The sequence below is a fragment of the Lepidochelys kempii genome, chromosome 27 (genome assembly GCF_965140285.1).
Source record: "Lepidochelys kempii isolate rLepKem1 chromosome 27, rLepKem1.hap1, whole genome shotgun sequence".
Lineage (NCBI taxonomy): Eukaryota > Metazoa > Chordata > Testudines > Cheloniidae > Lepidochelys > Lepidochelys kempii.
In genome coordinates this window covers 17,302,405-17,328,906 of record NC_136406.1, presented here as the reverse complement: position 1 = coordinate 17,328,906, position 26,502 = coordinate 17,302,405, and the positions used below count along the sequence as shown (strand labels likewise).

At 60.0% G+C, this 26,502-nt stretch overlaps 2 protein-coding genes across 5 annotated transcripts in view; both read right to left on the bottom strand.

Moving 5' to 3' along the window:
• ATP6V0A1 (ATPase H+ transporting V0 subunit a1) overlaps positions 1-26,502 on the bottom strand; it is a 193,715-nt gene that overhangs the window by 134,380 nt on the left and 32,833 nt on the right. The gene's annotated exons all lie outside the window — the stretch shown is intronic.
• Positions 460-23,582, bottom strand: LOC140904002 (signal transducer and activator of transcription 5B). Of its 4 annotated transcripts, XM_073326114.2 has the most exons (20): positions 23,329-23,580; positions 21,624-21,925; positions 19,684-19,821; positions 12,577-12,733; positions 12,002-12,091; positions 11,554-11,728; positions 10,921-11,051; positions 10,675-10,826; positions 10,002-10,157; positions 9,199-9,378; positions 8,688-8,775; positions 8,489-8,611; positions 8,062-8,154; positions 7,325-7,531; positions 6,702-6,796; positions 6,490-6,620; positions 6,007-6,162; positions 5,629-5,680; positions 3,705-3,812; positions 460-1,273 (listed from the first exon to the last, which is right to left on the bottom strand). In XM_073326114.2, the coding sequence occupies exons 3-20, from the start codon at positions 19,809-19,811 to the stop codon at positions 1,147-1,149; spliced, it is 2,349 nt and encodes a 782-aa protein (XP_073182215.1). In that variant the 5' UTR covers positions 19,812-19,821; positions 21,624-21,925; positions 23,329-23,580; the 3' UTR covers positions 460-1,146. The 4 variants fall into 4 exon arrangements, with proteins under 4 accessions (XP_073182215.1, XP_073182219.1, XP_073182216.1 ...); XM_073326118.2 differs by lacking the exon at positions 9,199-9,378 and having other exon boundaries at positions 23,329-23,582; XM_073326115.2 differs by lacking the exon at positions 21,624-21,925.

Sequence of the window (26,502 nt, the reverse complement as noted above, 5' to 3'; positions counted from 1 at the left end):
GTGCCCAGCTGGGTTTCTTCACTTTAGAGCTTGGCCTGAAGCAGGGGCCCTGCTCCTTTTCCCCAGCCCCTGCATGCCCCAATTTCACTCCCTCGGGGTCGGGGGGGGGGGGGGGGCTGGCTGGGAGCCCAGTGACCAGTGCAAAGGATGGATGGGGCATGGGCCAGGCCCAGCTCTGCCATAGCCATCCTGCATTGTCTTGGGCCAGTCCCTCAGCGCCCACCTGTACAAGGGGGACCCCAGCACTGCCCTGCCTGCCCCTTGACCTCATGCACCCGAGCCCCCTCCCCAGCACAGCTGGTGCTGAGCAGGCTGTGCGCAGGGGGCCGGCTAAAAATAGCAAGCTCCCCGTGCACGCAGCTGGGCCCGCAGCCCTGTGCTGCTGAGGATGGACGGATACCCCAGAGCACCGGCCGGAGCAGCCTGGGCTTGGCGCAGAGCCTCACTTCGCAAACTGGCTTTAAAAAAAACATCAGTTTTATTGCCTGGTTGGTCACGAGAGTAAAGTGGTTGAGAGCCAGAAGCAACAGCTGGGGCGAGAGGGGAATCCCCCTTCCCCTGCTGCTACAAGGAAGGGGGGCATCACCTAAGGGCCAGCAGGGGGAGGGGAGGGATGAGCCCATGGGGGAAGGGGGTCAGAGACCCCTGCTTGTCCCTCCCCAGGCTGCTGCCCAGCCTTCCCCTCCCAGAACAGGGGCTGCTCCAGGGTTGCCTCTTGCTCTTCAACCCCCTGCCTGGCTTTTGGGGCTGAGGCCCGCTGGGATCATGTCATCTCCCTCTAAGGTACAGTGCGTGATGGGGGAGGATGGGGCAGAGGACGATCTCGATAAAGAAACCAAGGTGGCTGCTACGGGGGGAGGCTGGGCTGGGCCACGTCCCCCACGCCCCCGAGAGAGGCAGCTCTGCCAGGGCGGGGGAGGAGCGCTGAGCGAGGGGGAGGGGCCCTGCCAGAGCTGGGGACCCCACAGATGCAGCCAACAACGGCAACGCTGCAGCTGGTGCAGAGCAAAGCCCCCGGACGAGCACCCCCCACACAGGGGCCCACGCACAGAGACCCCAACACAGGGCTGCTCTCCACAGGGCACGCGCCCAGGATCGTTTCCCAGGGACACGGCTGCCGGGCCAGGGCCATACCACAGCGCAGGGTCACGACTGGCTGTGGGGGATCCACTGAGTGTCCATGGGCCGCCGGAGAAGCTCTTCCACGTGTCGCGCGACGTCCATTGTATCGTCCAGGTCGAACTCGCCCTCGGGATCCAGGACGGAGTCGGAGCTGAGAGAGAGAGAGAGACCTACATAAGAGCAGCCAGACTGGGTCAGACCAAAGGTCCATCGAGCCCAACATCCTGTCTTCCGATGGTGGCCAATGCCAGGTGCCCCAGAGGGAATGAACAGAACAGGGAATCATCATGTGATCCATCCCCCGGCACCCGTTCCCAGCTTCTGGCAAACCGACGCTAGGGAAAACAATGAAGCGTCCTTGTGACGCCTTAGAGACTAACAAATTTATTTGGACATAAGCTTTCGTGGGCTAACACCCACTTCATCAGATGCATGGAGTAGAAAATACAGGAGCAGGTATAAATACGTGAAAAGATGTCACAGATGTGACTTGCTTTACCAAGTGTGAGGTTAGTCTAGGGACACCATTCCTGCCCATCCTGGCTAATAGCCATTGATGGACCTGTCTCCCCTGCATCTATCTAGCTCCCTTTTGAACCCCGTTATAGTCTTGGCCTTCACAACACCCTCTGGCAAGGAGTGCCAGAGGCTGACAGTGCGTTGAGTGAAAAAATACTTTCTTGTGTTTGTGTTAAACCTGCTACCTATGAATTTCATTGGGTGGCCCCTTGTTCTTGTGTTATGAGAAGAAGTAACTAACACTTCCTCATTTACTTTCTCCACACCAGTCATGATTTTATAGACCTCTACCATGTCTCCCCTTGGACTTTTCAGCTTGGAAAAGAGACGACACAGTCTTATTAATCTCTCCTCATACAGAAGCCATTCCCTACCCCTCATCATTTTTGCTGCCCTTTTCTGAACATTTCAAATTCCAATAGATCTTTTTTGAGATGGGGCGACCACATTTGCACGCAGTATTCAAGATGTGGGCGTACCATGGATTTATATAGAGGGAATATGATATTTTCTGTCCTATTAGCTATCTCTTTCTTAATGATTCCCAACATTCCGTTTGCTTTTTTGTCTGCCGCTGCACATTGAGTGGATGGTTTCAGAGAACTATCCATAATGACTCTAAGATCTCTTTCTTGAGTGGGAACAGCTAATTCAGATCCCATCATTGTCTAGGTATAGTTGGGATGATGTTTTCCAATGTGCATCACTTTGCATTTATCAACATTAAATTTCATCTGCCATTTTGTGGCCCAGTCACCCAGTTTTGAGAGATCCTTTTGTAGCTCTTCACAGTCTGCCTGGGACTTAACTATCTTAAGTAGTTCTCTATCATCTGCAAATTTTGCCTCTTCATTGTTTACCCCCTTTTCCAGATCATTTATGAATATGTTAAATAGGACTTGGCCCAGTACAGATTCCTAGGGGACACCACTATTTACCTGTCTCCATTCTGAAAACTGACCATTTATAACTACCCTTGGTTTCCTATCTTTTAACCAGTTACCAATCCATGAGAGGGCCTTCCCTCTTATCCCATGACTGCTTATTTTGCTTAAGAGCCTTTGATGAGGGACCTTGTCAAAGGCTTTCTGAAAATTTAAATACACTATATCCACTGGATCTCCTTTGTCCCCATGCTTGTTGACCCCCTCAAAGAATTCTAGTAGATTGGTTAAAAGAAAAGGAGTACTTGTGGCACCTTAGAGACTAACCAATTTATTTGAGCATAAGCTTTCGTGAGCTACAGCTCACTTCATCGGATGCATACTGTGGAAACTGCAGAAGACTTTATATACACAGAGACCATGAAACAATACCTCCTCCCACCCCACTCTCCTGCTGGTAATAGCTTATCTAAAGTGAACACTCTCCTTACAATGTGTATGATAATCAAGTTGGGCCATTTAGTAAAGAACAAAATTGTCAGACACATAGATGAACATAATTTGTTGGGAAATAGTCAACATGGTTTTTGTAAAGGGAAATCATGCCTCGCCAATTTGCCCGGTACTGAAGTGAGGCTTACTAGCCTGTAGTTGCCAGGGTCTCCTCTGGAGCCCTTTTCAAAAATTGGCATCACATTAGCTATCCTCCAGTCATTTGGTACCGAAACTGATTTAAATGATAGGTTACAGACTATAGTTAGTAGTCCTGCAATTTCACATTTGAGTTCCTTCAGAACTCTTGGGTGAAAACCATTGAGTCCTGGAGACTTATTACTGTTTAGTTTATCTATTTGTTCCAAAACCTCCTCTAATGACACCTCAATCTGGGACAGTTCCTCAGATCTGTCACCTAAAAATGGCTCAGATTTGGGAATCTCCCTCGCCTCCTCAACAGCGAAGACCGATGCAAAGAATTCATTTAGTTTCTCCGCAATGTCCTTATCATCTTTGAGTGCTCCTTTAGCTCCTCGATCATCCAGACAGAGACAGAGCGAGGCATCCCAGAATAGGCACGCCGGGGGGCCGGGAGCAGCATGCTCCAGCTAAACATGCCCCTAGCACGGGGGAACCCCTCGCCTCCGGAACACGGCTCAGGCCTGGGGAAGGAGCAGCACCTACTTCTGCGGGTAGACGTTGTAATGCGGCTGGGAGCACACGGCCGGCGACGGTGCCTGATCCATGTAGGTGACCGTTCCGGCGGCGGGATCCCCGGAGGCGCTGGCAAACCTGGAACAGATGAGGGACCGGTGCGTCAGCTGGGCTGGGGGCACCAACAAGGGAGTAGCGGCCCGATGATGGGGAAAAAAGCAGGGGGGGGCCCTGAACATCAAGGGGCTGGCCTAATGCACAGAGTGAGAAGGAGGGAGCACAAGGCAGAACTGAGGGAGCTGCTAAAAGCAGTAAGGGAGCCTACCCCCCGGCTGAAATTCGAGCAGCGGGGGGCAGAGATGCTGGGGGCCTTGGTGTCACACTGTAGGGCCGGCTCCAGGGCAGGCTCAGCCCTCTCCCTGGGGCCCAGCCTGGCTGGAGTGACAGCTCAGGTCCTCCTGGCCCCAGCCCTGGCTCTAGCTCCCTTTCGTAATTATGGTGCTGCTGCCAGGGGTTCCGTTTGGGCCAGGCTGGGGGGGGGTGCCCGTGGTGCCTTACGCCCCCCGCCATGGCCTGCATTCACACATGGGGGGCCTGTGGCCAAGGGGCCAGCAGACCCGGTTTGGCACCTGAGCCGAGCCGAGCCATGCTTGGTGTCAGTGTCACGGAGAGTGGGGGAGTCCAGGCCCTGCCCCCCTCTTCCTGGGATTCACTGAGACTCTCAGCCAGCCAGTAAAACAGAAGGTTTATTGGACAACAGGAACACAGCCCCCAACAGAGCTTGTGGGTACAACCAGGACCCCTCAATCACGTCCTTCTGGGGGAGCAGGGAGCTTAGACCCCAGCCCTGGGGTTCCCTGTGTTCCTCCACCCAGCCCCAAACTGAAACTAAACCCTCCCAGCAGGTTCCCTGCTGCAGCCTCTGTTCACATTCCTGGGCACAGGTGTCACCTCCCTGTCCCCCTCCTGGCTCAGGTGACAGGCTCTCAGGTCTCCCATCCCCAGGGCACATTCCCGGGTCAACACTCCCCCCTCCCTGCTGAGTCATAGAATCATAGACTCATAGAATATCAGGGTTGGAAGGGACCTCAGGAGGTCATCTAGTCCAACCCCCTGCTCAAAAGCAGGACCAATCCCCAATTAAATCATCCCAGCCAGGGCTTTGTCAAGCCTGACCTTAACATCCTCACATCGTCACAGTCAGTCCCTCGCTCGCAGCCGGGAACAGACTTTAACCCAGTGCAGAGCGGGCTCAAAAGGCAGTGAGCCTCCCCCTGGTTGAGTCCCACTGGGAGCTACTTGCTGGCACTTCACCCAAAAGGCCGGGCCAGGTGCCTGCCAGGTCTGCAGGGAACTGGGCCTTGGCTGGCCGGACTCGCCGAGGGCACAGCCTGGCTTGCTGGAGGGGGAGAAGCCCAGAATCATAGAATATCAGGGTTGGAAGGGACCCCAGAAGGTCATCTAGTCCAACCCCCTGCTCAAAGCAGGACCAATTCCCAGTTAAATCATCCCAGCCAGGGCTTTGTCAAGCCTGACCTTAAAAACCTCTAAGGAAGGAGATTCCACCACCTCCCTAGGTAACACATTCCAGTGTTTCACCACCCTCTTAGTGAAAAAGTTTTTCCTAATATCCAATCTAAACCTCCCCCACTGCAACTTGAGACCATTACTCCTCGTTCTGTCATCTGCTACCATTGAGAACAGTCTAGAGCCATCCTCTTTGGAACCCCCTTTCAGGTAGTTGAAAGCAGCTATCAAATCCCCCCTCAGTCTTCTCTTCTGCAGGCTAAACAATCCCAGCTCCCTCAGCCTCTCCTCATAACTCATGTGTTCCAGGCCCCTAATCATTTTTGTTGCCCTTCGCTGGACTCTCTCCAATTTATCCACATCCTTCTTGAAGTGTGGGGCCCAAAACTGGACAAGACAAGAGCCATGCCGGCGGGGAAGTACTTACTCTGGCACCACCTGTTTGATCTGGGGCTTCACGTAGCCATCCACGGCTTTGCCTGCAGTGGGAGGAAAGAGCCGTGAGCCCAGCAGTCCGAACGCTGGGTGTTGGCGAGAACCCTGCCCCTGCAACCCAGCGCTGCCCCGTCACCCGCAAGCTCCTGCTGCAGCCTGCTGGTGTAAGCGCACGCACGGCCCGGCTGCTGTCCCGCGCGTCCTGTCAGGCTGTAGGAACCTGCCTTCCCCCCACCCACGCCGCAGAACACCCGGGCCAGGCCGAGCCCCGCCAGCAGCCGAGGGGGCCAGGTCTCGGCAGAGCCCCTCAGCCAGCGCGCGCCGCGTCGGGCGGACCTGCTGCAGCGGCTCCGCTCGCCGAGAGACTCACAGAGAACCGGCGTGTAGTACTTGGAGAAGACCTCGTCCTTGGGCCGGTCGGGGAACACGTAGTTGAGGTAACTGAGGTCACCAAGGCGGTCGGCCAGCGAGCGGATGGAGAAGTCTCTGGTCGTGAAGGGTTTCAGGTTCCACAGGTTGCGGTCGGCTACAGGAGAAAGGTGGCAGCGTGAGCCGGCCCGCGAAGGGCCAGGCATGGCAGGCAAAGGAGCCGAGAGCAAACCTGGCCTTGCGCTCAGGTGCCCTGATCCCAGGTGGGCCGGGCAGGGGACTGGGCTGTCCTTCCCCGCCAGCCATGCTGGCTGGAGGTCACCGCCATGTCTCTGTCCCCTTGTGCCGGCCGGCAGGGCGGACTGAGATGCCCCCATTCCGTCAGCTTTTCCCCACCAGACTCCCGATGGAACCATGGGGTGCCCCAGCGGCCAGAGGAGCGGCAAAGCCAGCCCAGCCCTGGCCCCAGCCCACCCTGACTCACGCGAGTCAAACTTCCAGGCGATGGTGATGCCCCCGATCTCGGAGTCGCTGAACCGCAGCAGGAAGGTCCCGTCCGGCTTGTTGATCAGCAGGTCGTGCGCTTGCTGCTTGTTGACGAAGCCCAGGATGGCCCTGGAGCACAGAGAAGGGGGTGAAGGGCTGGCAGTCGGGGGGGCTGTGCCGTGCCGGCCGTTATGGGAAGGAGGCTCTCACCCGTCGTTCCAGTGAGGCTTCTGATGCTTCTTCAGCACCTCCATGACCCCGTCGAACCACTGCCAGAAAGTGTAATTCCAGCCGGGTAAGTTCTCCTGGGGGAAGACCAATGCGGTGATGGCCAGGCCTGCGGGTCGTGCCACAGGGCTCACTCCCGGCCCATGGGGCTGCAGGCAATCCATGGCAGTGCTGGAGCAGCCTGGACTGCACATAGCAAACCCCAGCAGAACACAGCGCTCCCCAGCCCCGCACTGACAAGTCTCCCCCGGGGCGGGTCAGAGAACAAATCACTTGGGAGGATGTCTGGCCGGGGCTGCGGGAGGGACAGCGCTCGAGGGGGCAGGCAGGACGGCACTCGGGGGGCGGGAGGGATGTCTGGCCGGGGCTGCGGGAGGGATGGCGCTCGAGGGGAGTGTGTGTGGGGGGCAACACTTGAGGGGAGCGGGAGGGACGGTGCTCAGCGGGGCCGGGGAGGCCGAGGTAAGAATTTCAGCAGTCGAAGGACATTAATGGGTCAGGCCACCCTGGGTCTCCTGCTGCCCCACAACCCTCCCCATGCTGCTGTCACCAAGTCGCCCCGCGAGCCGGTGCCCCCCGCCCCCCGGCGGTGTGGCACGGCTCACCCTGTTGAACTGGGACCAGGAGACGGACATGGCGCTGTACTCCTCCAGCTGGCCACTGCTGCTGGTGAAGAGCTTCTGGGCCAGGAAGAGCAAGTTCTCCTTCGTCAGCCCCCGGCTGCTCTGCACCTCGGCCTTGAACTTCATGTTGAGCGCCTCGCACAGCTGGGGCCACAGCACCTTGTCGGGCACGGCGAATGGCACCCGGCCCTGCGGGAGGGGGCAGCGCGGGAGCCTGCGGTCAGGGGGGCTCCAGCCGCACCCGGGCAGGGAACCCAGCGGGGAGAGCTCCGGCCCCAGGAGCCAGCAGCATCCATGCACTATCCCAGTGCCCCCCTCCTGTGGCACTCACCCCCTGCGCCCCCCTCCAGGGTCCCCCTCCCCCTGCCCCTGTGCCGCCAACTCCCGGAGCTCCCCTCCTCCTCCTCAGACCTCCTGTCCCCCTCCCCCTGACCCTCACCCCCCTGCGCCCCTGACCCCCACTCCCAGAGCTCCCCTCGCCCGCCCCGTGTGCCTCCCTCCCCCAGAACTCCTGGTGCAGAGGCCAGCGGAGGGCAGGAATGGGAGACTGCCCAGGCGAGAACAGAGAGGGCTGCAGGAGGGGCCAGGTGCGGGGGGCCCAGACCAAAGGACCTGATGATGTGGGGGGCCCAAGGGCAATGCACATCTGGGGCCCCAAGTGAAGCGGGGCAGGCCCCCCGGGTGTGGGACTCTGCCCCCCGGCGGCGCTGGCTGCTCACCGGCTCGGCGAAGGCGTTATCCCAGAGCACGGTGGCCGTGGCGTTGTTGTCCTGGCTCCCGTGCACGATCACCACCACGGGCAGGGACAGCGTCTGTGGGAACCGGCAGGGCCGGGCTGAGTGTGGGGCAGGGGTGGGGGCTGGACCCAGCTCCGGTTCCTGCCCTTCCCCCACCTGCCGCTGGGCGACTCTCAATCAGACCAAGCCCCCCCCCCCATGCTTCTCGCCTCCATGCCCACCCACGGACCCTGCGCCCCCCGGGGCTGCCCCAGCTCGTGACCGAGGCTCAGGAATTCCTGTGTCCCTCCCTCAACCCGGAGGGACCGTCCTGGGGACGGGCGACACGGCCAAGCCTGACACCAGCCCCAGAAGGGCTCCTGGAGCCCCCAGCGCCGGGCAGGGCCCTGGGCAGTGGTGCTGGCTTTACCTTGACCTGGAAGACCAGCTCGTTGCCGCCGACGCTGAACTGCGACTCGAAGAGGATGGTGAACTTCTCCTCGGTCACCGACTCGGCGCCACGCCGATCCGAGCGCTTGATGCGCTTCAGGGACTGCGGGAGGCAGGGGAGAGCGTGAGAGGCGGGTGGGGGCAGGGGGCAGGGGCGATGCCTGCGGCCCGGCTCTCACCATGTTCCTGAAGTGGGCGCTCAGGGTGCCCGTGGCTTGGTGGTACTCCATCACGCAGCAGTTGTTCAGGATCTCCCCACTGCTCTCGCTGCAACGGGAAAGGCAGGTGAGGGGGGCCAGGCACTGGGCCAGCTCCGACGGCCAGGGGGGATGGGGGGGGACTGGGCGGTGCCAACAGTCACCATGGGGGGCAGCTCGGGGACTCCACTGGGGGTGCTGGGAAAGGGGCCAGTCGCCAGCCCCACAGGCGTGCGGCTGACCCTCCCTCCACTCAGCGATACCCCGGGGGTCAGAGCGGGCCACGCGCTGGGCTGGGCTCTCTCCGGGGGATCCAGGCTACGTGAGCAATGGGACGCAGAGACAACAAGGGACCAGCCCCACAGGGTCCTGCCAGAGCCCCCCAGTTACCCCACCCAGTTACCCTGGGACTCAACAGGAGCCGCGTGGCTCAGCAGGGCCAGCTCGGGGGTCCCCCAGGACCTGCCCCGGGCGAGTGGCGGGGGGGCATTACTTGCGGGTGCTTTCGTTCTTCAGCAGGGCCTTGGCTTGCTGCTCGCTGATGATGGTGGCCTTCACCTGGGGCGGGTTCATGTGCACATTCAGCTTCCCCCCCACCAGCAGCCGCACCGTGGCCGCGAACTTGGTCTGCGTCTTCAGCACCTGGGGGGGCTGCTTCTCGATGATGAAGGTGCTGGGGGGAGGAGCCAGCATCATGGGGCCTGCGGCTGCGAGATGGGCCCCGGGGCCGGAGCTACAACCTCCAGGTGCGGGGAGGGGTGACGAGACCACCACATCCCCACCCTGGCTCACAGCACCTGCGCCCAGATCCCCCCTCCACGCCCCCGAGCCAGGGCCCCCCCCACCCAGAGCGCTTGCCCCACGAGCCCCTTTCTCTCGCCACCCGCCTGCAGTGCCAGCGGCCCCCCCGCCCCAGCCGGCCCGTGGCCCCGCGCAGCCCAGGTCCTGCCTGGTCGGGTCAGAGTCTGAGCCTGTTCCCAACCGTGCCCTGAGCTCAGCCTCAGCCCCGCCAGCCCGTGTGGGGCAGATGGCCCAGCCCAGCTCTGTCCCCCGAGCCCGTGTGGGGCAGACGGGCCTGAGCCCAGCCCAGCTCTGTCCCCCGAGCCCGTGTGGGGCAGACGGGCCTGAGCCCAGCCCAGCTCTGTCCCCCGAGCCCGTGTGGGGCAGACGGGCCTGAGCCCAGCCCAGCTCTGTCCCCCGAGCCCGTGTGGGGCAGATGGGCCCAGACCCAGCCTGGCTCTGCCAGCCCGTGTGGGGCAGTCAGACACGGCCCAGCTCTGCCCCCTGCATTATTACCTGGTCACCAGGGCGGAGATGATGTCTGTGATGGTGCCATTGAGCTCAGCCAGCATCTCCTCTACGGGCCCCGGGATGGGCAGCTGCTGGCACAGGTGCTCGGCCCGACGGATCTGCTGCCGGTTCTGCCAGATGATCTCGGCCAGCTTCTCACACCTGGGGCGAGGGGCCCCCGGGCCAGGTCAGCCCTCTGGCAAAGCCCAGGAACATCACAGAGCCCCAGGCCGTGGCATCCCGTGTCTGCTGGTCATGGGGCTCCCTGTCTGTGCCTCCCCCATGGACACCCCCCACGGACACCCTCCAGGCCGCGGTGTCCAGGCCGAGCCAGGCCAACACAGGCTGGAGCGGTCCGGCCTTAGCCTAGCCATGTGGGGAGCTCAGCCGCCCCAGGAATCCAGTCCCACATCCCTCGCGATGGGGGCAGGTGACCCCTGGTGCCCTGGACTAACAACGCCAGCGAGGGCAGTGTCACCCATCAGGGTCACCCCCGGGGCTGCCTCTTGCGACCCAGGGCAGCACGGTGACTCCCCCGGATTCCCTGCTGCCGGCGGCACCGTTCGCTGGTTTCCCAGCCAGCCGCCATGGGGCCAAGCGGCAGCTCCCGGGTGCCCAGTCCCCATTTCCCACAGGCCCGCGAGCCCCGTTCCCGGCAGCGCTGGGAGGGGGGACGCACCAGGACTGCAGCACGTCCAGGGTGCCCTCGGGTGGGCCGCCGTTCCCCGCCAGCTGCTGCCGCCGCTTCCACTGAATCAGCTCGTCATCCAGGATGGTCGTCTGTTGCTTGCGCAGCAGCTGCAGGGTTTTCTGGTGCTTCTCTGCCAGCTCCTGCGAGGGGACGGGCTGTTAGCGGGGGACGGGGGCGTCACCGCCCCCTGCTGGCACCAGGGCAGGGAGTGGGGGCCCCCGGGTTGGCACTCACCACTCGGTACTGCTGTAGTGTCTGGGCCTCCCGGTGCAGCCAGGCCTCCAGCGACGCCTTCTTCTGCTGCAGCGTCGTCTCGCGGGACATGCGCTCCTGGGGGCCCAGCTGGGAGAGCTGGGAGAACTGGGCTGGGGAGGAGGCCAAGAGCATTAGGCCTGAGCCCCACCTGCCCCGGGGGCTCCCCGACCCTCGGTGGCATCCCCAGAACCCCTGCGCCAGGCCTGCCCCTGGGGTGGGGGGAGACTCGCTCCCCGGGCCCCACGGAGCCGGTGGGGCGGTGCTGAGCTGGGGACTCCCATGGGACTGCGAGGGGAGGGGAACCGTCCTGGGAGTGCTCAGATACCTGCAGCCTCCTCATGGGGGTGCGGTGGGCAGGTGGGTGAGATGATGCCCCCCCAGATGCTATGGCAGAGTCTCCCCCGCGCCAGCTGCAGCCCCCACCGGACCCAGCTGGAGCCCAGGGCCTGGCGCCCCCTCGGCAGCTGGGACGGGGCAAGTGCTTCGGCACGTTTGCTGGCACGGGCTGGTGTCTCCCCAAGGACGGGATCTCAGGGCAGGTCCCTGCCCCCAGCAGTCCAACCCCACGGCCCCTCCCTCTCCCCATGGCTCAAGCGCCCCCCATCCCCCCACCTTGGAGGCGCATGTTCTCCTGGTACTGGATGATGAAATACTCCTGCGTCTGCTGCAGCTTCTTCAGCTCGTTCTCTGTGTCCTGGGTGACGAGGCGCAGCTCCTCGAAGGTCTGGTTGATCTGCAGGTGCTTCTGGGACATGGCGTCCGCCAGGCTGCTGGCCGGGGAGGGGCTCTGCAGAGAGAGGGCGCCAGGTCAGTGCTGTGCCCCCCACGCCTGGGGCAGGGAGAGGCCGGGCTGCAATGGGGGGCAGCGACGGGCCCCACAGCACGGAGGCAGAGGCTCACGCCATGGGGCAGTGGCTGGAGCCACGTGCACAGGGTGGGGTGGGGTGCGGGGCCCCAGGGTGATCCCAGCAGAGTCAGCGCCGGGGCTGGGCTGGGGCAGTGTCCCTGGGGCCCCAGAAAGACGGGGAGAGAGACAAGGCCCCCCTGCCTGGCTACTCACGTTCGTGGCCTCCCGAACCAGCCGCTGCTCATGGTACAGGATGTGGCGGATGCAGCGCACCAGCTCCATGGGGCACCGGTCGTACGTGTTCTGCAGCAGGGAAAGCAAAGGCCCTGAGCCAGGCGCAGAGCGGGGCTAGTCAGGGGCTCTCACCGGCCCAGGCTGGGGGAAAAGGGGTGCCATGGGCACTAGGCGGGGGGGCCGCTCCTGCCCTAACCTACCTTGCCAGCATCCCTGCTCCCAGGCCACGTGGGGGAGGATGGGGGTCACCCCAGCCAGCCTGTGCCAGGACGGCAGCTCCCCTTGGCCAGACGAGGAGCCTGCGGGGGACGGAAGCGGCTGGGGGGGCTGCGACATGCCAGGTGACGGAGGGGCTCAGCGATGCACTGGTCCCACGCGGTGAGGAGTGGGGAGCGACGGGCACCAGGCACCTGCCATCACACACTCTGCCGCTGTCCCAGACTCCTGCTACGCGCCAGGCTTGGCCAGCCCACGGGGGAGCGCCCAGTGGGAGTGACCGGCCCCTGGCAGGACACGAGGGCAAAGGCCACCCCATTGCGGCTCTGGGCACTGACCTGCAGCTGAGTGGCATAGTGCCCCAGCTTGATCTTCAGCAAGAACCCGTCCTCGCCCACTTGGTGATCTGCCTTCTTCTGCAGCTCCTGGATCAGCCCCTCCAGCAGTTGGGTGGCTTTAAGGTTCTCCTGGGGGTTATCGAGGTCGATGGAGTCCCTGGCACAGAGAGAGACAGGGGGTGGGCGGAGGGCCCAACTCGGCACAGGGACTGCATCTGCTGCGGGAACTCAGCCCCCCACAACTGAGGCCCCCCTGCGTCCATCCCTCAGCCAACTGGGATGATCCGGCCAACCCACCACACAAAGCCCAGAGCGAATGGGAGCAAAGCCCCATCCCAAGCCCGCCCCCCAGACCTGCACCTGCCCCCTATGCCTGCCCCTCTTCCCCCACTGTCACGGTGTCCCTGGGCGATGCTCTGGAACTGCTCCCCATGAAGCCAGGCAGGACTCTGGGGAAGTCTCCTCCCTGGGAGCAGCCTGTCTGCAGGACACCCAGCTCACACGGCTTCCACCTTCCTGGGTCTGACCTCGGAGCTTTCAGCATCCTCTGCCCCTCCGTGCACTTCCCACAGCGAGTCCACCCAGGTGGGGTCCTGGGGAAGCCAGAGGGTCCTGCCCCACAACTCTGCAGTCAGACGGGACTCTCAGCCAGCCAGTACAACAGAAGGTTTATTAGATGACAGGAACATGGTCTAAACCAGAGCTCGTAGGTGCAGAGAACAGGACCCCTCAGCTGGGTCCATTTTGGGGGTCAGTGAGCCAAACAACCCCGTCTGCACTTCACTCCTCGTCCCCAGCCAGCCCAAACTGAAACTCCCTCCAACCCCCCTCCTCTGGGCTTTGTCCCTTTCCCAGGCCAGGAGGTCACCTGATTCCTTTGCCATCAGTTGCCAGGAAGCAGGGTGTTGGCCATTCTCTGTGTCCAGACTCCTGCACACACCTGCCCTCTAGGGCTCTGCAATGACCATACACCCTTATCCCACCCCCTAGAGACTTAAGAACTGCTTAGGGGAAACTGAGGCACCCCTACAATATTCAGAGGAAACATTAAGAACAGTCCCACTTCTTCACATCTCTTTCCCCTTCAAGACCAAACTGAGTGGGGTCACTTTTGCCAGTGACCTGGGGAAGTTCAAAGCCACCAGCGTTCCCATGGATGCCCCAGCATCTCTCCCGTTCCTTGGTGGGAGTTACACCAGACCCTTCCAGTTTCATGCCCTCCCTTAGGTCGGAGGTGGTCGATAGGACTCGCATACCGCATGTGGGAAGGTTTATGCGGCCCGTGCCCTTTTGCCACCCCAAAACCCCCGGGGGTCAAACTGGGATCGGGTCTTCTCCCAGCGCTCCAGTCTGGAGGGCTGCAATTCACACTCTCTTGGTTAAGAGGCCCCATCTTGACCTGGGCCACATACTGTTCACTTACAGAACTAGCATGGAGACATTCCTTTCTCAACAACCTTGTCTCCCCAACAAGCTGGCCAGACACAGCCACTTGGTCTTAGGACTGTTTAACTTTCTTAACAGCTTTCATTTCATCTGAGACCTTCTCAAAGCTCTCCACACTGGATCTTTCAACAGGAAAGTCAGTGGATCCATTCACAACAGAAAATTTCTGGCTGTTAGGAACTGAAACTTTCTTGATTAAATCACTTTCACACCCTTCAGTTGCAGTAAACTGCTTGGAAAGACTCCATGAGGATTCCTTTCCCTAGGGCTTCTCTATGCAACAATTCACCCTACACAGAAATTCTGCCTTTACCCTCTTCACCGAGGGCTTGCTCTAGAGGAACACTTTCCTGAGCAACAACAGACTCTTTCTGGGTCTCCCTTACATCCAGAATTACCTCTGGCCCATCCAGTGGATTCCTACACAATCCCCTTTCAGGCAAACTCACAGACTTCCTAGATAAAAGGTCAGAAGCATTCTCCTTCTCTTTGCCACACACAAGTTCAGGAATCTTTTCCTTCTTGCTACAGGTTTCCACACCCTCAGTAGGTAACACAATCACATCACCTTCATGCTCTCCTTGTGCCCTGGCTAGGATCTCACCCTGATTAGACAGAGTTGCTCCACCCTTTCCCAGCCACACACTAGCAACAGGCAAAATACAAGCACCAGAATTGTCTGGTCTCTGGGATTTTGCATAGACACTAACTGGATGCGAACTAGTTACAGGGCCATTCTCCCAAGCAGACACAAACTTAGGACCCTTCGCTTCCTGGGCTTTAGCTGAATCCAGAACCAGCTCTGAGACAACTGCACGACCCTCAGCCATCACAGGCTGAAAGGTCCCTTCTCTCTGCTCCACAGACAAAGAAGAGCCGGACACACTTTCTCCTTTCCCAGACACACAGCTTGGGATCTCATTCCCCTGGTCCCAGCACACAAGGCTGGTCACAGACAACTGCTTGGAGATCAGGGTAGTTCCCTCCATAGGCAAGTCAATACCCCTGACAGACACAGGCACGTTTCCTTCACTGTCACAATTCTCCACCCAGCTAACAGGTAAGGTCCAGGGACACTCATCTTCCACTCTCCTCGCCTTCCCACCCTGCTGACTAGACACAGCCATCAGATCACAAGGCTGCCTAGGCTCATCCAGACTTTCCTTACCCAGTGCCTTGCCACTCCCCACAGATCCCCTGCCCGGCCTGTGTCTCCCCCCACTCAGCTGGGGTCTCAGCTCCCACTGTGCTCAGCGCTGCCCTTCCTGTCCCAGTGGGGGTAGGCAGTGACCTCGCTACTTTCCTCACTGCATCAGAGCCAGCGTGAGCCCCCTCTCCGGTGTGTAAGGGGGGCGGGGAGCATCTCTCTGTCCCACCCAGCCCCAGGGGGCTGGTTACAGGCAGGCAGGTATCCTGAGCCTAACAGCTCCTCCCCGCTGCCAGCCAGGTCATCTGCATTTTCACTGACCATTTCCCTCTCCACCGATTGGTTCCCTGGATTCAAATTCAAACCCTTGGCAGTTACTGGAGCAGGGCCTGGATCCTGTCCAAAGAGACACAGTCACCCCACAACAGGGTCTCGCAGCTGATAACCTGAAGAACCCCAACAACCAGCCAGCCCCACCCCTCCTGGGTCTGCACAGGGATCTGGGCCATAGGCAGGGCGAGGGGCTTCGTCCCTGGGACCCTCACCCAGCTCACACAGCCCCTCAGCCTCTGAGACTGCTGTGATGAAGCGGGACTGTTCTTAATGTTTCCTCTGAATATTGTGGGGGTGCCTCAGTTTCCCCTATGCAGTTCTTAAGTATCTAGGTGGTAGGGTAAGGGTGTATGATGGTTGCAGAGCCCTAGAGGGCAGGTGTGTGCAGGGGTCTGGACACAGAGAATGGCCGACACCCTGTTTCCTGGCAACTGATGGCTGGGCCCTTTCCCCCTGCAAGGTGAAAGCGAAAGGGCTGGAGAACAAAGGAATCAGGTGACCTCCTGGCCCAGGAAAGGGACAAAGCCCAGAGGAGGTGGGGCTGGAGGGAGTTTCAGTTTGGGGCTGGCTGGGACATGGAGTGAAGTGCAGACGTGGTTGTCTGGCTCACTGCCCCCCAAAATGGACCCAGCTGCGGGGTCCCGTTCTCTGCACCTGCAAGCTCTGTGTTAGACCATGTTCCTGTCATCTAATAAACCTTCTGTTTTACTGGCTGGCTGAGAGTCACGTCTGACTGCGAAGATGGGGTGCAGGACCCTCTGTCTTCCCCAGGATGCCGCCTGGGCGGACTCGCTGTGGGAAGCGCACGGAGGGGCAGAGGATGCTAAATGCTCCGAGGTCAGACCCAGGAAGGTGGAAGCTGGGTGAGCTTCTTGCCCTGGAGACAGGCTGCTCCCAGAGAGGAGACTTCCCCAGAGTCCTGCCTGGCTTCATAGGGAGCAGTTCCAGAGCATCGCCCAGGGACTCCGTGACAACTGGTGGCAGCGGTGGGATGTACTGCACCCCATGGATGGCACTTCCTGCAGTAAGTGACTGGGGAGCAGTAAAATAAAGGGGGATTGATGGGGACTAGGCATGCTGAAGGCTCAGAGAGGAGCGGTTTCGGGGGGCGGTTAACCCCTGGGAGTGTGTGACCAGCAAGAAGGACTGTGCAGTAATGGGGTCCCCCTGGGGACTGCTATGAGCAGTTTCAGGAGCGGAGTTGCCTGCAGCTTGGCTCTGGGAGAGAGAAGGATTTTTGCAGTAACAGGGTTCCCCTGGGGATTGCAGTGAGCGGTCCCAGGGGCGGAGGAGTCTGCCGCTCGACCTTGGCAAAGAGGTGGTGACCTCGAGAAGGGCTGGCACACTAGGGGTTCTCCCTGGAAACTGTGGGGAGCTGAGAGCACACAGGCCTGTGAGTCCACAACAACTTGGGAACAGCGGAGTGGTGGCCTATCACCATCTCCTTAAGAAGGACATTGTAACCCTGTGCAGAAAGAGAGGGTTGCACATTGGGAAGTTCACCAAAACACAGTTCATCCTACAGCTGGAGGGGGATGACCGCTCTAAGGAACAGATTCCTGACCCCAAATGGGGCTATAGCAGGATCTGGGAGCAGCTGGAGTAGGAGCCAGGCACTCCCAAGACTCCTGTCCCCGACCAGACGAGGGTCTTCACACTCGGGTTCCCCATCCGGGGATCGGAGACGGACGGGATTGAAGCTGAGTCCGAGAGAGCAAGAGGACGGTGAGAGACAGCGAGAGCCGGAGAAAGAGCTGCAGAAGCAGCAGCAGCATGAACTGGCGGTGGGGGAGCGGAGAGGCCTAGGGGACCTCCCCGGGGTGAGTGGGGATAGACCCCGGGGGGCCAGTTCCGCAGGGAACCTCGAGACTAAATTGCTGCCCCTGGTTGGGGGTGGGGGGATGTGGATGCCACCTCACTGCCTTTGAGCAGGCTGGCGATTTGAACCAGGGGGACCCTGCGGAAAAGCCCCGGTGTCTAGCTCCCTTGCTGGGTCCCAAGGCCATAGACTCCATCAGCCAGATGGGTGGGGAAGTGGACAAGCTCCCACTCCTGACCCCAACCTATATGTCTGTGTGGAGTTTCCTTGGGCCAGGCCCCTCGGACTCCCAGTGGGAGCAGAAGGTGACGGTCAATGGGGAGACATTCCTGGGGTGGCGAGATCCTGGGACAGAGAGAACTGTTGTCTGGCCCCGTGTGGTGCAGCCTCAGATGCTGAGGGGCTGTGTGAGCTGGGTAAGGGTCCCAGGGACGAAGCCCCTCGCCCTGCCTATGGCCCAGATCCCTGTGCAGACCCAGGAGGGGTGGGGCTGGCTGGTCATTGGGGTTCTCCAGGACACCAGCTGCAAAACCCTGTTGTGGGGTGACTGTGTCTCTTTGGGACAGGATCCAGGCCCTGCTCCGGTAACTGCCAAGGGTTTGAATTTGAATCCAGGAAAACAATCGGCAGAGAGGGAAATGGTCAGTGAAAATGCAGATGACCTGGCTGGCAGCAGGGAGGAGCTGCTAGGGCTTAGGCTACCTGCCTGCCTGTAACCAGTCCCCTGTGGCTGGGTGGGACAGAGAGATGCTCCCTGCCCCTTTGCACACCGGAGAGGGGGCTCAGGCTGGCTCTGATGCAGTGAGGAAAGCAGCGAGCTTGCTGCCTACCCCCACTGGGACAGGAAGGGCAGCGCTGAGCACAGTGGGAGCTGAGACCCCAGCTGAGTGGGGGGAGACACAGGCCGGGCAGGGGATCTGTGGGGAGTGGCAAGGTGCTTGGTAAGGAAAGTTTGGATGAGCCTTGGCAGCCTAGTGAGCTGATGGCTTTGTCTAGTCAGCAGGGTGGGAAGGCGAGGAGAGTGGAAGATGAGTGTCCCTGGACCTTACCTGTTACCTGGGTGGAGAATTGTGACAGTGAAGAAAATGTGCCTGTGTCTGTCAAGGGTATTGACTTACTGTGACGAAGTGGGCCTGTTCTTAATGTTTCCTCTGAATACTGTAGGGGTGCCTCAGTTTCCCCTATGCATTTCTTAAGTCTCTAGGGGGTGGGATAAGGGGGTGTAATTGTTGCAGAGCAAAGGGCCAGGGTACATAAATGGCCGACACTCTGTCTCCTGGCAACTGATGGCCTGGGCCCTTCCCCCTGCAAGGTGAGAGCTAAAGGGTTGGAGAACAAAGGAATCAGGTGACCTCCTGGCCCAGGAAAGGGACAAAGCCCAGAGGAGATGGGGCTGGAGGGAGTTTCAGTTTGGGGCTGGCTGGGGACATGGAGTGAAGTACAGATGTGGTTGTCTGGCTCACTGACCCCCAAAATGGACCCAGCTGAGGGGTCCTGTTCTCTGCACCTACAAGCTCTGGTTTAGACCATGTTCCTGTCGTCTAATAAACCTTCTGTTTCCCCGGCTGGCTGAGAGTCCCGTCTGACTGCAGAGTTGGGGTGCAGAACCCTCTGGCTTCCCCACCATGCCAGTGCCCCCTCCACTATATGGGGCATACACAGAGGGACCTGCTGAGTGTTCACAGGGCTGTCCCCTCAGCTGCTGACTCCTTGCTGCTGTGCGGGCTGAGTGAAGTTGCGAGCCCCGCCCTGATGCCTTTCTGCCAACTCTGACGGGGGAGGCACTGAGGCTGCATCCAGGTTCCCTGCCGCAGTGGGCAGCTCCCCTCGTGCAGGATCCCTCACCAGGCAGCTTCAAGTGGCGTCTACAGAGGTAGAAAGGCTGATGAGGTAGCAAGGCTGATGCATGGCACTGGGCAAAAGGCTTTACAAATGATGACTGGTTAATGTAACCCACGTGCCTACAAAAGGGTAAACTGAGACACAGCAAACCAGCAATGGGCCCCAGATCTGTGCTCAGACCGCTAGGCTGTGTTGCCTGTCTCTGTCACAGCCAAAAGCAGCATTTACCTTTTTTAATTGATAAAACAGAGATTGGCCAACAGTGGGGTAGGGGTGGGAAGCGTTTGATAGAGGACACACGCCCCAGCCTGGGGACAGAGCCGGGATGCAGCGTTCATGCGGCAGTACCATTCTAGACCCCTCGTACTGCAGGGGGAAGAGGAAAGGGGAGTTAGGTGAACCTTCTGCAAGCAGCAATGAGCACCGTCAGCAGCCGGCCCCCAGCTCCACCATGCAGCCCCTGGAGGAAGAATTTCACTGGCACGGTGACAATGGCATGGAGCGGGGCGGGCTCACCTACCATGCTTGGCTCTCGATCCACTGCGAGAGGTAATGCCGCACCTCGATGGGGAAGTGCTGGCCGTACAGCGCCTGCATCTGGCGCAGGGCCTCTCCCTGCAGCTGCTGGGCCTGGATCCACAGGGCCATCAGTCAGAACCTGGGGAAGGCACACGACAGTTACCCAGGAAGGTTCTTCCCCCACTCGAGAGGATTTGCACGCTCAGTGGTCATTGTCTCTCTGGGCTGCGTGCCCGCAGAAAAAGAAACTTGTCTGCCTCCCTCACACCCTTTCCTGTCTAGTCAAAGGCAGGTCTCACAGCTGCTCCCTCAGCAGTGGGGCACAGGATCCGATCTGTGCCCCGAAGGGGATGTGAAGAAGGGGAGGGGACAAAAGCACTAGCAGAGGGAACCTGGAGCCAGAGGCTGCAGCAGGAGCTGCCCACCAGCCTGGACCTCAATGACTGGAAAAGCCACCAACTGTCACCACCCCAAAGGGAAAGATGCTGCTCCAGGCAGACGGGTGCGACAGGGTGAGCCGAAGCCAACGGCAGGAGCAACTTCGATGTCTAATGAGCTCAGGTCTAGCTCTTCCAAGGAACTCACAATTTCTGGGGCCCGCTTGGAGGCCCCTAGCAGGGCCTGGCTCTCCAGAGGGCAGGGGCTGAGCAGTCCCTAAAGAGTCTCTCAGACAGGCCCCCCAAGTTCCCAGCCGTCTCTGAGCATCAAGCTCTCCCAGACAAGAGCCAGGTTCTGACCCGGAGGAGTGGTGGTGAAAACGAAGCGGGTAAACTCCTAAACTCAACGCCCCGGTCCCCAGGTGAGAAGTGAGCAAACACCATTTGCTCACACTCCTCCTCCACCACACCCTGACGCCGGCAGGAACTCGGTGCCGCATAGCAGCCTGCGAGGTATCTCCTGGCTGAGACGGATGCTGCTTTCAGGAACCCAGGGGCGTCCGAGGTACCGGTGTCCCGGCGCGCACCCACGTGGGTTTGACTTCACGTACAGGAGCCAGCCCCACGCACAAAGCTTAGCACGTGGGTCACTGCTTGCCTTACCCTGGATCCTTATGCGGAAGCCAAGAGGGAGTTTCTCTCGGTCCCAGAGGGATTCAGCTAGCTCAAGCCTCACCCACCCCACACTGCATGAATCCCCTCCCCCTGCTGTGAGGGAAACCCGGACAGAACATCCCCCTGAGCACTGTCATGCAGGAGCTGGCCCTGGACCCTCAGGCATGGCCCAGTCCCAGGTCAAGCTAGACCAAGGGAATTCTGGGAAATGTAGTTCCTAGGGGAGGGTCATGGGAATTGTAGGCTAATGCAAGGCATGCTGGGAGGACTTGCCCGGGTATATAAGGTGCGGGATGCTCAAGGGCAAGGCAGCTGCAGCTCAGGAGAGTGAGTGGGTGGAGGGGCAGCAGGGCAGCTGCAGGAAAGGGCTTGTGGGGAGGCCCAGGGACAGGCTGGTGCTGCCACCTGCACTTCTGTGGGGGTCCCAGCCAGGGGAAGCCCCTTCCCCCGTCAAGATGGGGGTGACTGAAGAGTGCCAGGAACGGGGCTGGGAGGCTGAAGGAGCATTTGGGGAGGTTTAGTTCCCCTGGCAGGGGGAGGCCCTTCTACCAGAAGGGGAGCCGCAGCCCCCAGGAGACGGGCAGCCTGGGGGGCACCCAGCCCTGCTCCAGCGGGGGGCCGGAGGCCCAGCTGCATCCACCAGCCAGCCCCAGGTATGTTCCAGTGCGCTTGCGGCGGGCTCGGGAGCGTGCTAGACAAGGGGCTCCGGGTGCACGGCGGCTTTGGCCTCCCCACAGCAAATGCTCTGTGCTACCCCTTGGGGCCCGGCTGTACCTGGGGTCCCTGACGTGGCTGCTTTGTCTATGGCAGATGGGGGCCCAGGTGTCTGAATGGCGTAATCCAGCAAGTAAAGGGAGTGGCCCGTTTTGGGGGGCAGGGGAGGCATTACCTGCCTTGGTATAAAGGGAGAGCTCGCTAGTAGCCGGCACCCTCAGCCCCTCATCCACACACTTCGCTTCGCAACCCCTCCCTTGGCATGCTTCCTGCGGCCGCCACTGCGGGAGCTGGGGCAGTAACGGGTGAGTCCAGCACGCAGCCTCCCTCTTGTTGCCGAGCTACTGCCCTGACGAGGGCTCGTCTGCGATGGACACTCGCACCAGGTGTGACTTGGCCTCATTCAGGTAGGCCAGCGCCGAGCTCTGCGGACGCTCATTCTCCGCGACGAGCCGCTTTGTCTAGGTTCACCCAGGTCTGTGAGACAAGGCTTAAGCTAAATGTCCACACAGGGGTTGTACCAGGTCCTCTAAATTCACACCACCGGCTACACCTGGGCAACTAGCCGTGGCCCCTGCAGCCAGCCTGCCCCACCGTGCTCCTGGCAGTGCCGCCAGCCCAGGTCAGGAGCCGAGCTAGGGCCAGGGGACATGTGACTGTCGCACCCTTGTCCAGGGCACAGCCCACGCTGGCTCCTTTAGCAGATGCTGTTTCCTAGTGCAGTTGCCAGGACTTGCCTTCCCTGGCATCTGCTGAGAATGAGCCGCCTCTGGCTGTGGGTCTCCTGTAGACACGCTGTGTTCCCAGGGCTGCTAGATCTGGGGCTGTTTGCTTCATCCCCTCCCCCCGGGGCTGCAGAACACACTCGTGTGACTCCTGCATCTCCCTGAGCCCCCGTCCTCACCATCCCTGCCCCGTCGGCGCCTGATCTCCCAGGCCTGTCTAGCCTGCGGTTCCGACTGCCCGTTAGCTCAGGCGAAGCCCCCATGATCAGGCAGGCAGGTTACCCGGAGTTACAGCGGGTCCAGCCAAACACCTGCTGGCCGTGCCGCACAGGGCTGGCTCCCTGCCAGCTGGGCTCAGGTGGAGACAGTGCTAAATTCAGATCCAAGGACCCTGGGAGTGGCATTAATGTCAAGACTGGACCCCTGCCCTGCACAACCACGATTGCTCCAGCTCTCCTGCCCAGGGAGCTGCCGTCTTTGCTTACCAGGCATTAACCAGACATGGTTAAATCAGAGCTCCTCTCATTCTTGCTTCACACCCCCCAACCCCACACACACAGACAAACCTATCTACAGCTCCCCTTGTGGTCTTCCAGGTAGCAAGACTTTGATCAGCCAACACAGGGGCGTGGGCAGCTGTGCCCTCTGCCCAGGGAACCTGTGAGAGACCGGGGGTGGGGATCATGGAATCATAGAATATCAGGGTGGGAAGGGACCTCAGGAGGTCATCTAGTCCAACCCCCTGCTCAAAGCAGGACCGATCCCCAACTAAATCATCCCAGACAGGGCTTTGTCAAGCCTGACCTTAAAAACTTCTAGGGAAGGAGATTCCACCACCTCCCTAGGTAACGCATTCCAGTGTTTCACCACCCTCCTAGTGAAAATTTTTCCTAATATCCAACCTAAATCTCCCCCACTGTAATTTGAGACCATTACTCCTTGTTCTGTCAAGGAGTTGGGTTGCAGAAAGAGATTCTGCACAGAATGTCCCTCATAAGCCGTCCGTGCCAGCATCTCTCCAATGCCTAGGAGCCTTTTACTAGTTGGGCAGCAAACTCTCTCCTTCCAGCACAGAGCAGCGGCCCTGGTGACAAATCTCTCTTGGCCCCGGGTCAGAAGCTGATGGTCCCTTCCCCAAGTGCCGGGGATACTCACGGCAGGAACAGATGTTCTCCGCGCTCTGCCCTGCCCCATGCACTGCCCTGGCAGCGCCTTGCCAGCCACCTGGGCACCCTGACCCTGGGCACCGAGGGGGATCCTGCCTCTTGGCGAAGGGGTCGCGCCCGCAGGGACAGCCTAGCGTGGCAGCCCAGCGCAGCCGCTCCTCAGGCTGCCTGCTACAGGAAGGAGTGAAGAGCAACTGTTTCCTTCCAAAATGTCAGCTGCCTCTCACAGACCAAACAGCAAGCGCTGGGCTCCTGGCAGCTTCCTCCCCACCGCGAGTGCGCAGATCCAGCCACGCTCACTGGGAGCGCCAGCTCCAGGCCGCGTGGGGCCGGCAGCGCACAAGTGTCAGAGGGTCACATTACATCTGTGCTCCTTGCCCAAGAGTTATTTATAGTTTTACTGTCTGGGAGGACGGAACAAAAGGAAACCAGCTGGAAAATGGCGCTTTTGGCTAATCCTGATTTAGAGTTCTGGCTTTAATGTGAACGGGATGTGACGTGGGCTCAGCCGTGTGTGGCATTGAGATCCCCACATCCTCTCCGTCGGCCCGTGCCTCACAATCGCAGGCTGAGTAACTGCAATCCCCCTGCCAGCAGGGTCCGTTCTCCCCCTCTGACGGAGGGAGATGGAGGCAGGCACTAAGTGACTTGCCCAAGGCTGTGGAACAAATCTGTGTTGGAGGCAGGAGTGGAACCCAGAAGCTCTGGGCTCCCAGCCCTTTGCCCGCAATGATGGGTACTCTACACACCTGCTGGAGGGGAGACTTACCTACACTCGCTCTGAGAGCTAGCATGCTAAGAACAGCTGCGCAGCACACACCAGCCGCCCACGCAGGCGGCAAGGGACTGTACTCCGGGCAGGCAGCGTGCCCATCCCGCTGAGGCTACCCTGCTGTCTGCAGCATGCTGGCTCAATCTGCATGAGTGGGAGTATGTCCACCCGAGCTGGAAATCTGCTCCAGCTGGGATGTGCACGAAGGCAAGAGAGGCGCCTGCAGATGTCCATGGGGCTGGAGGGAGGGGCTCATACCTGGAAGCTCCTGGGTCTGTGGTAAGGAGCCATAACTCCCCTGAAGCGAGGTGGGGTAGAGACCGCATGCCCCTTCCAACCCCAGTAGCTGCCTGTCTCATGAAGATGGCACAGTCATGGGCGTTCCCCCCAAGTGGGATGGGTTCTCTCCACCTTTAGGAGCGGCTTGGTCTCTAAAGCACCCAGCCAGCCAGGGGCCTGCCTGAAGGAGGGAGTTGCAGGGATCTCTGTCCCCACACACAGCACACGCTGTCCTGCGAAGCAGCGCCAGGGAGCAAGCCAGCCAGCCCAGAGCAAGGAGCAGGCAGCCTTGGGCTGGGTCTCTGCTGCTTAGCAGTCTGTTGCAGCTAGAAAAGTAGGTCACTAGAGCAGACTTCCCCCTTCCCGAGGGGCGGGAGCTGCCCTGGTGGGCACCCCTCTGCAGCAGACCCCCAGCAGCGGGGAGAGACACGGCGCCAGCTGCCCAGCAAGGAAGGGGCTGGTCAGAGCGTGAATCAAAATCCCCTGCGGATTAGGGATTTCCAAATACAGCTAAGCTGCTCAGATGCTCACGTGAGAGCTGTGCCTCGGAGGGCAGACCCCTGGGGATAAAAGGAAAAGCTGCAAGATCAATTGAAGTGTTGCCTAGCTAGCACGGGGCAGTCGACGCCTCCCAGAAATACGCAGGGTCGCCACTGGCCACCGCAAATAGATGCAGCAGCTACACAGCCAGGCCTGAGGAGCACCCTTCATTTTAACCAGGGGCTGTCTCAGCAATTGCTTCTGCCTGCAGGTCCCAAGCAGCTGCCCCCAGTGCTGAGCTATGGGCAGAGGGAGGGGCATGGGCCACCCAGGGAGGGGGAGACTTCAGCTTCTGTTTACTTCAATTACTGACTTTCCTTTCCTTTTTAAAGTGCTTGGAGCCCACAGCAGAAGGCTGTTACACAGGGAGCAGGCAAGCAGCAGGGGGCTAGGTCAGTACAGGTATGGAGGAAAAGGAGTCGTGTTTGGGAAAGAGGAGTCAGGGCACCTGGGTTTTCTTCCTGGCTCTGCCTTGGACATTAATGGGCAAGTTACTTGGCCTCTCTGCCTCAGTTTATCCCGAGGACTTGTCTGGCGCACTGCAATGCTAGGAGGCTTTAGTAACTGCTTCCTGAGATCCTGGGGTAAAAGTTGCTTATGGTATGGCTGCAAGTCACTTGTAAACAAGATCTGCTCTAGGAATGATTTGGGGCCAGGTCTCTGGCATGTGTCACAGGAGGTCAGACTAGAGGATCACAATGGCCCCTCCTGGCCGAGGAACCTAGGAAAAGATTGATAGATCCAAAATAGGGAGTAACGGAATTTCTGTCCTGTGACCATCTGCAAGTTTCTGCTACATTCACCCCTGCAGAGTGTACCAGGGACCAGCCCCACTCCCCATCCACCCTTGACTACTGCAGAGGGTTATAAAACTCTCAGGAAGAATTCCAAGAAAGTTTCTTTTCCTCACACAACTCTGTTCCAAACACAGCGTTAGCCACTGCAATCTACTCTGGGAAAGGCACAATCTTGGCTTCTCTGCAACATTCGATTTATCTTCCCTTCCAATTACAGAAGGCTCCCTTCGCTTGCTGATCTCTTCGGTGAGAAAGCTGGAAAGCTTTGCCCACCACTACTCTGCAGGATGGCAATCTGTGGCCCATCCGGGTAATCTGCTGGCGGCCCTCTAGACAGTTGGTTTACATTGACCATCCACAGGCATGGCCGCCCGCAGCTCCCAGTGGCCACGATTCACTGCTCCCAGCCGATGGGAGCTGTGGGAAGCAGCGCTGGCTGCAGGTTGCCCACCACTGCCACAGAGCAACCAACATAGGATTGGGCCAATTTCCCAAGCTGGGAAGTTGCCTCGCATTCCCGTCTGGGAGGCCAGCACTGTGTGCTGTTGCTACAGGCTAATTCTGCTCCGGGCTGGCTTCCCTCACCCCCCCCCAGCCCCCTTATGAAGAGAAGGGGAAGGGTGGGCAGGTTTCTAGACGCTTGATCCATGCACCTCTCTGCACAGGAACAGCACGTCTCCTTGGACTCTTGGGAGAAGGACGGGCTGCTCCAGGGGGTTCCTATCTCTCCTGGGGCAGGAGCTGTGGGAAGAAGATGCATGGAGTCTTCCGAGGA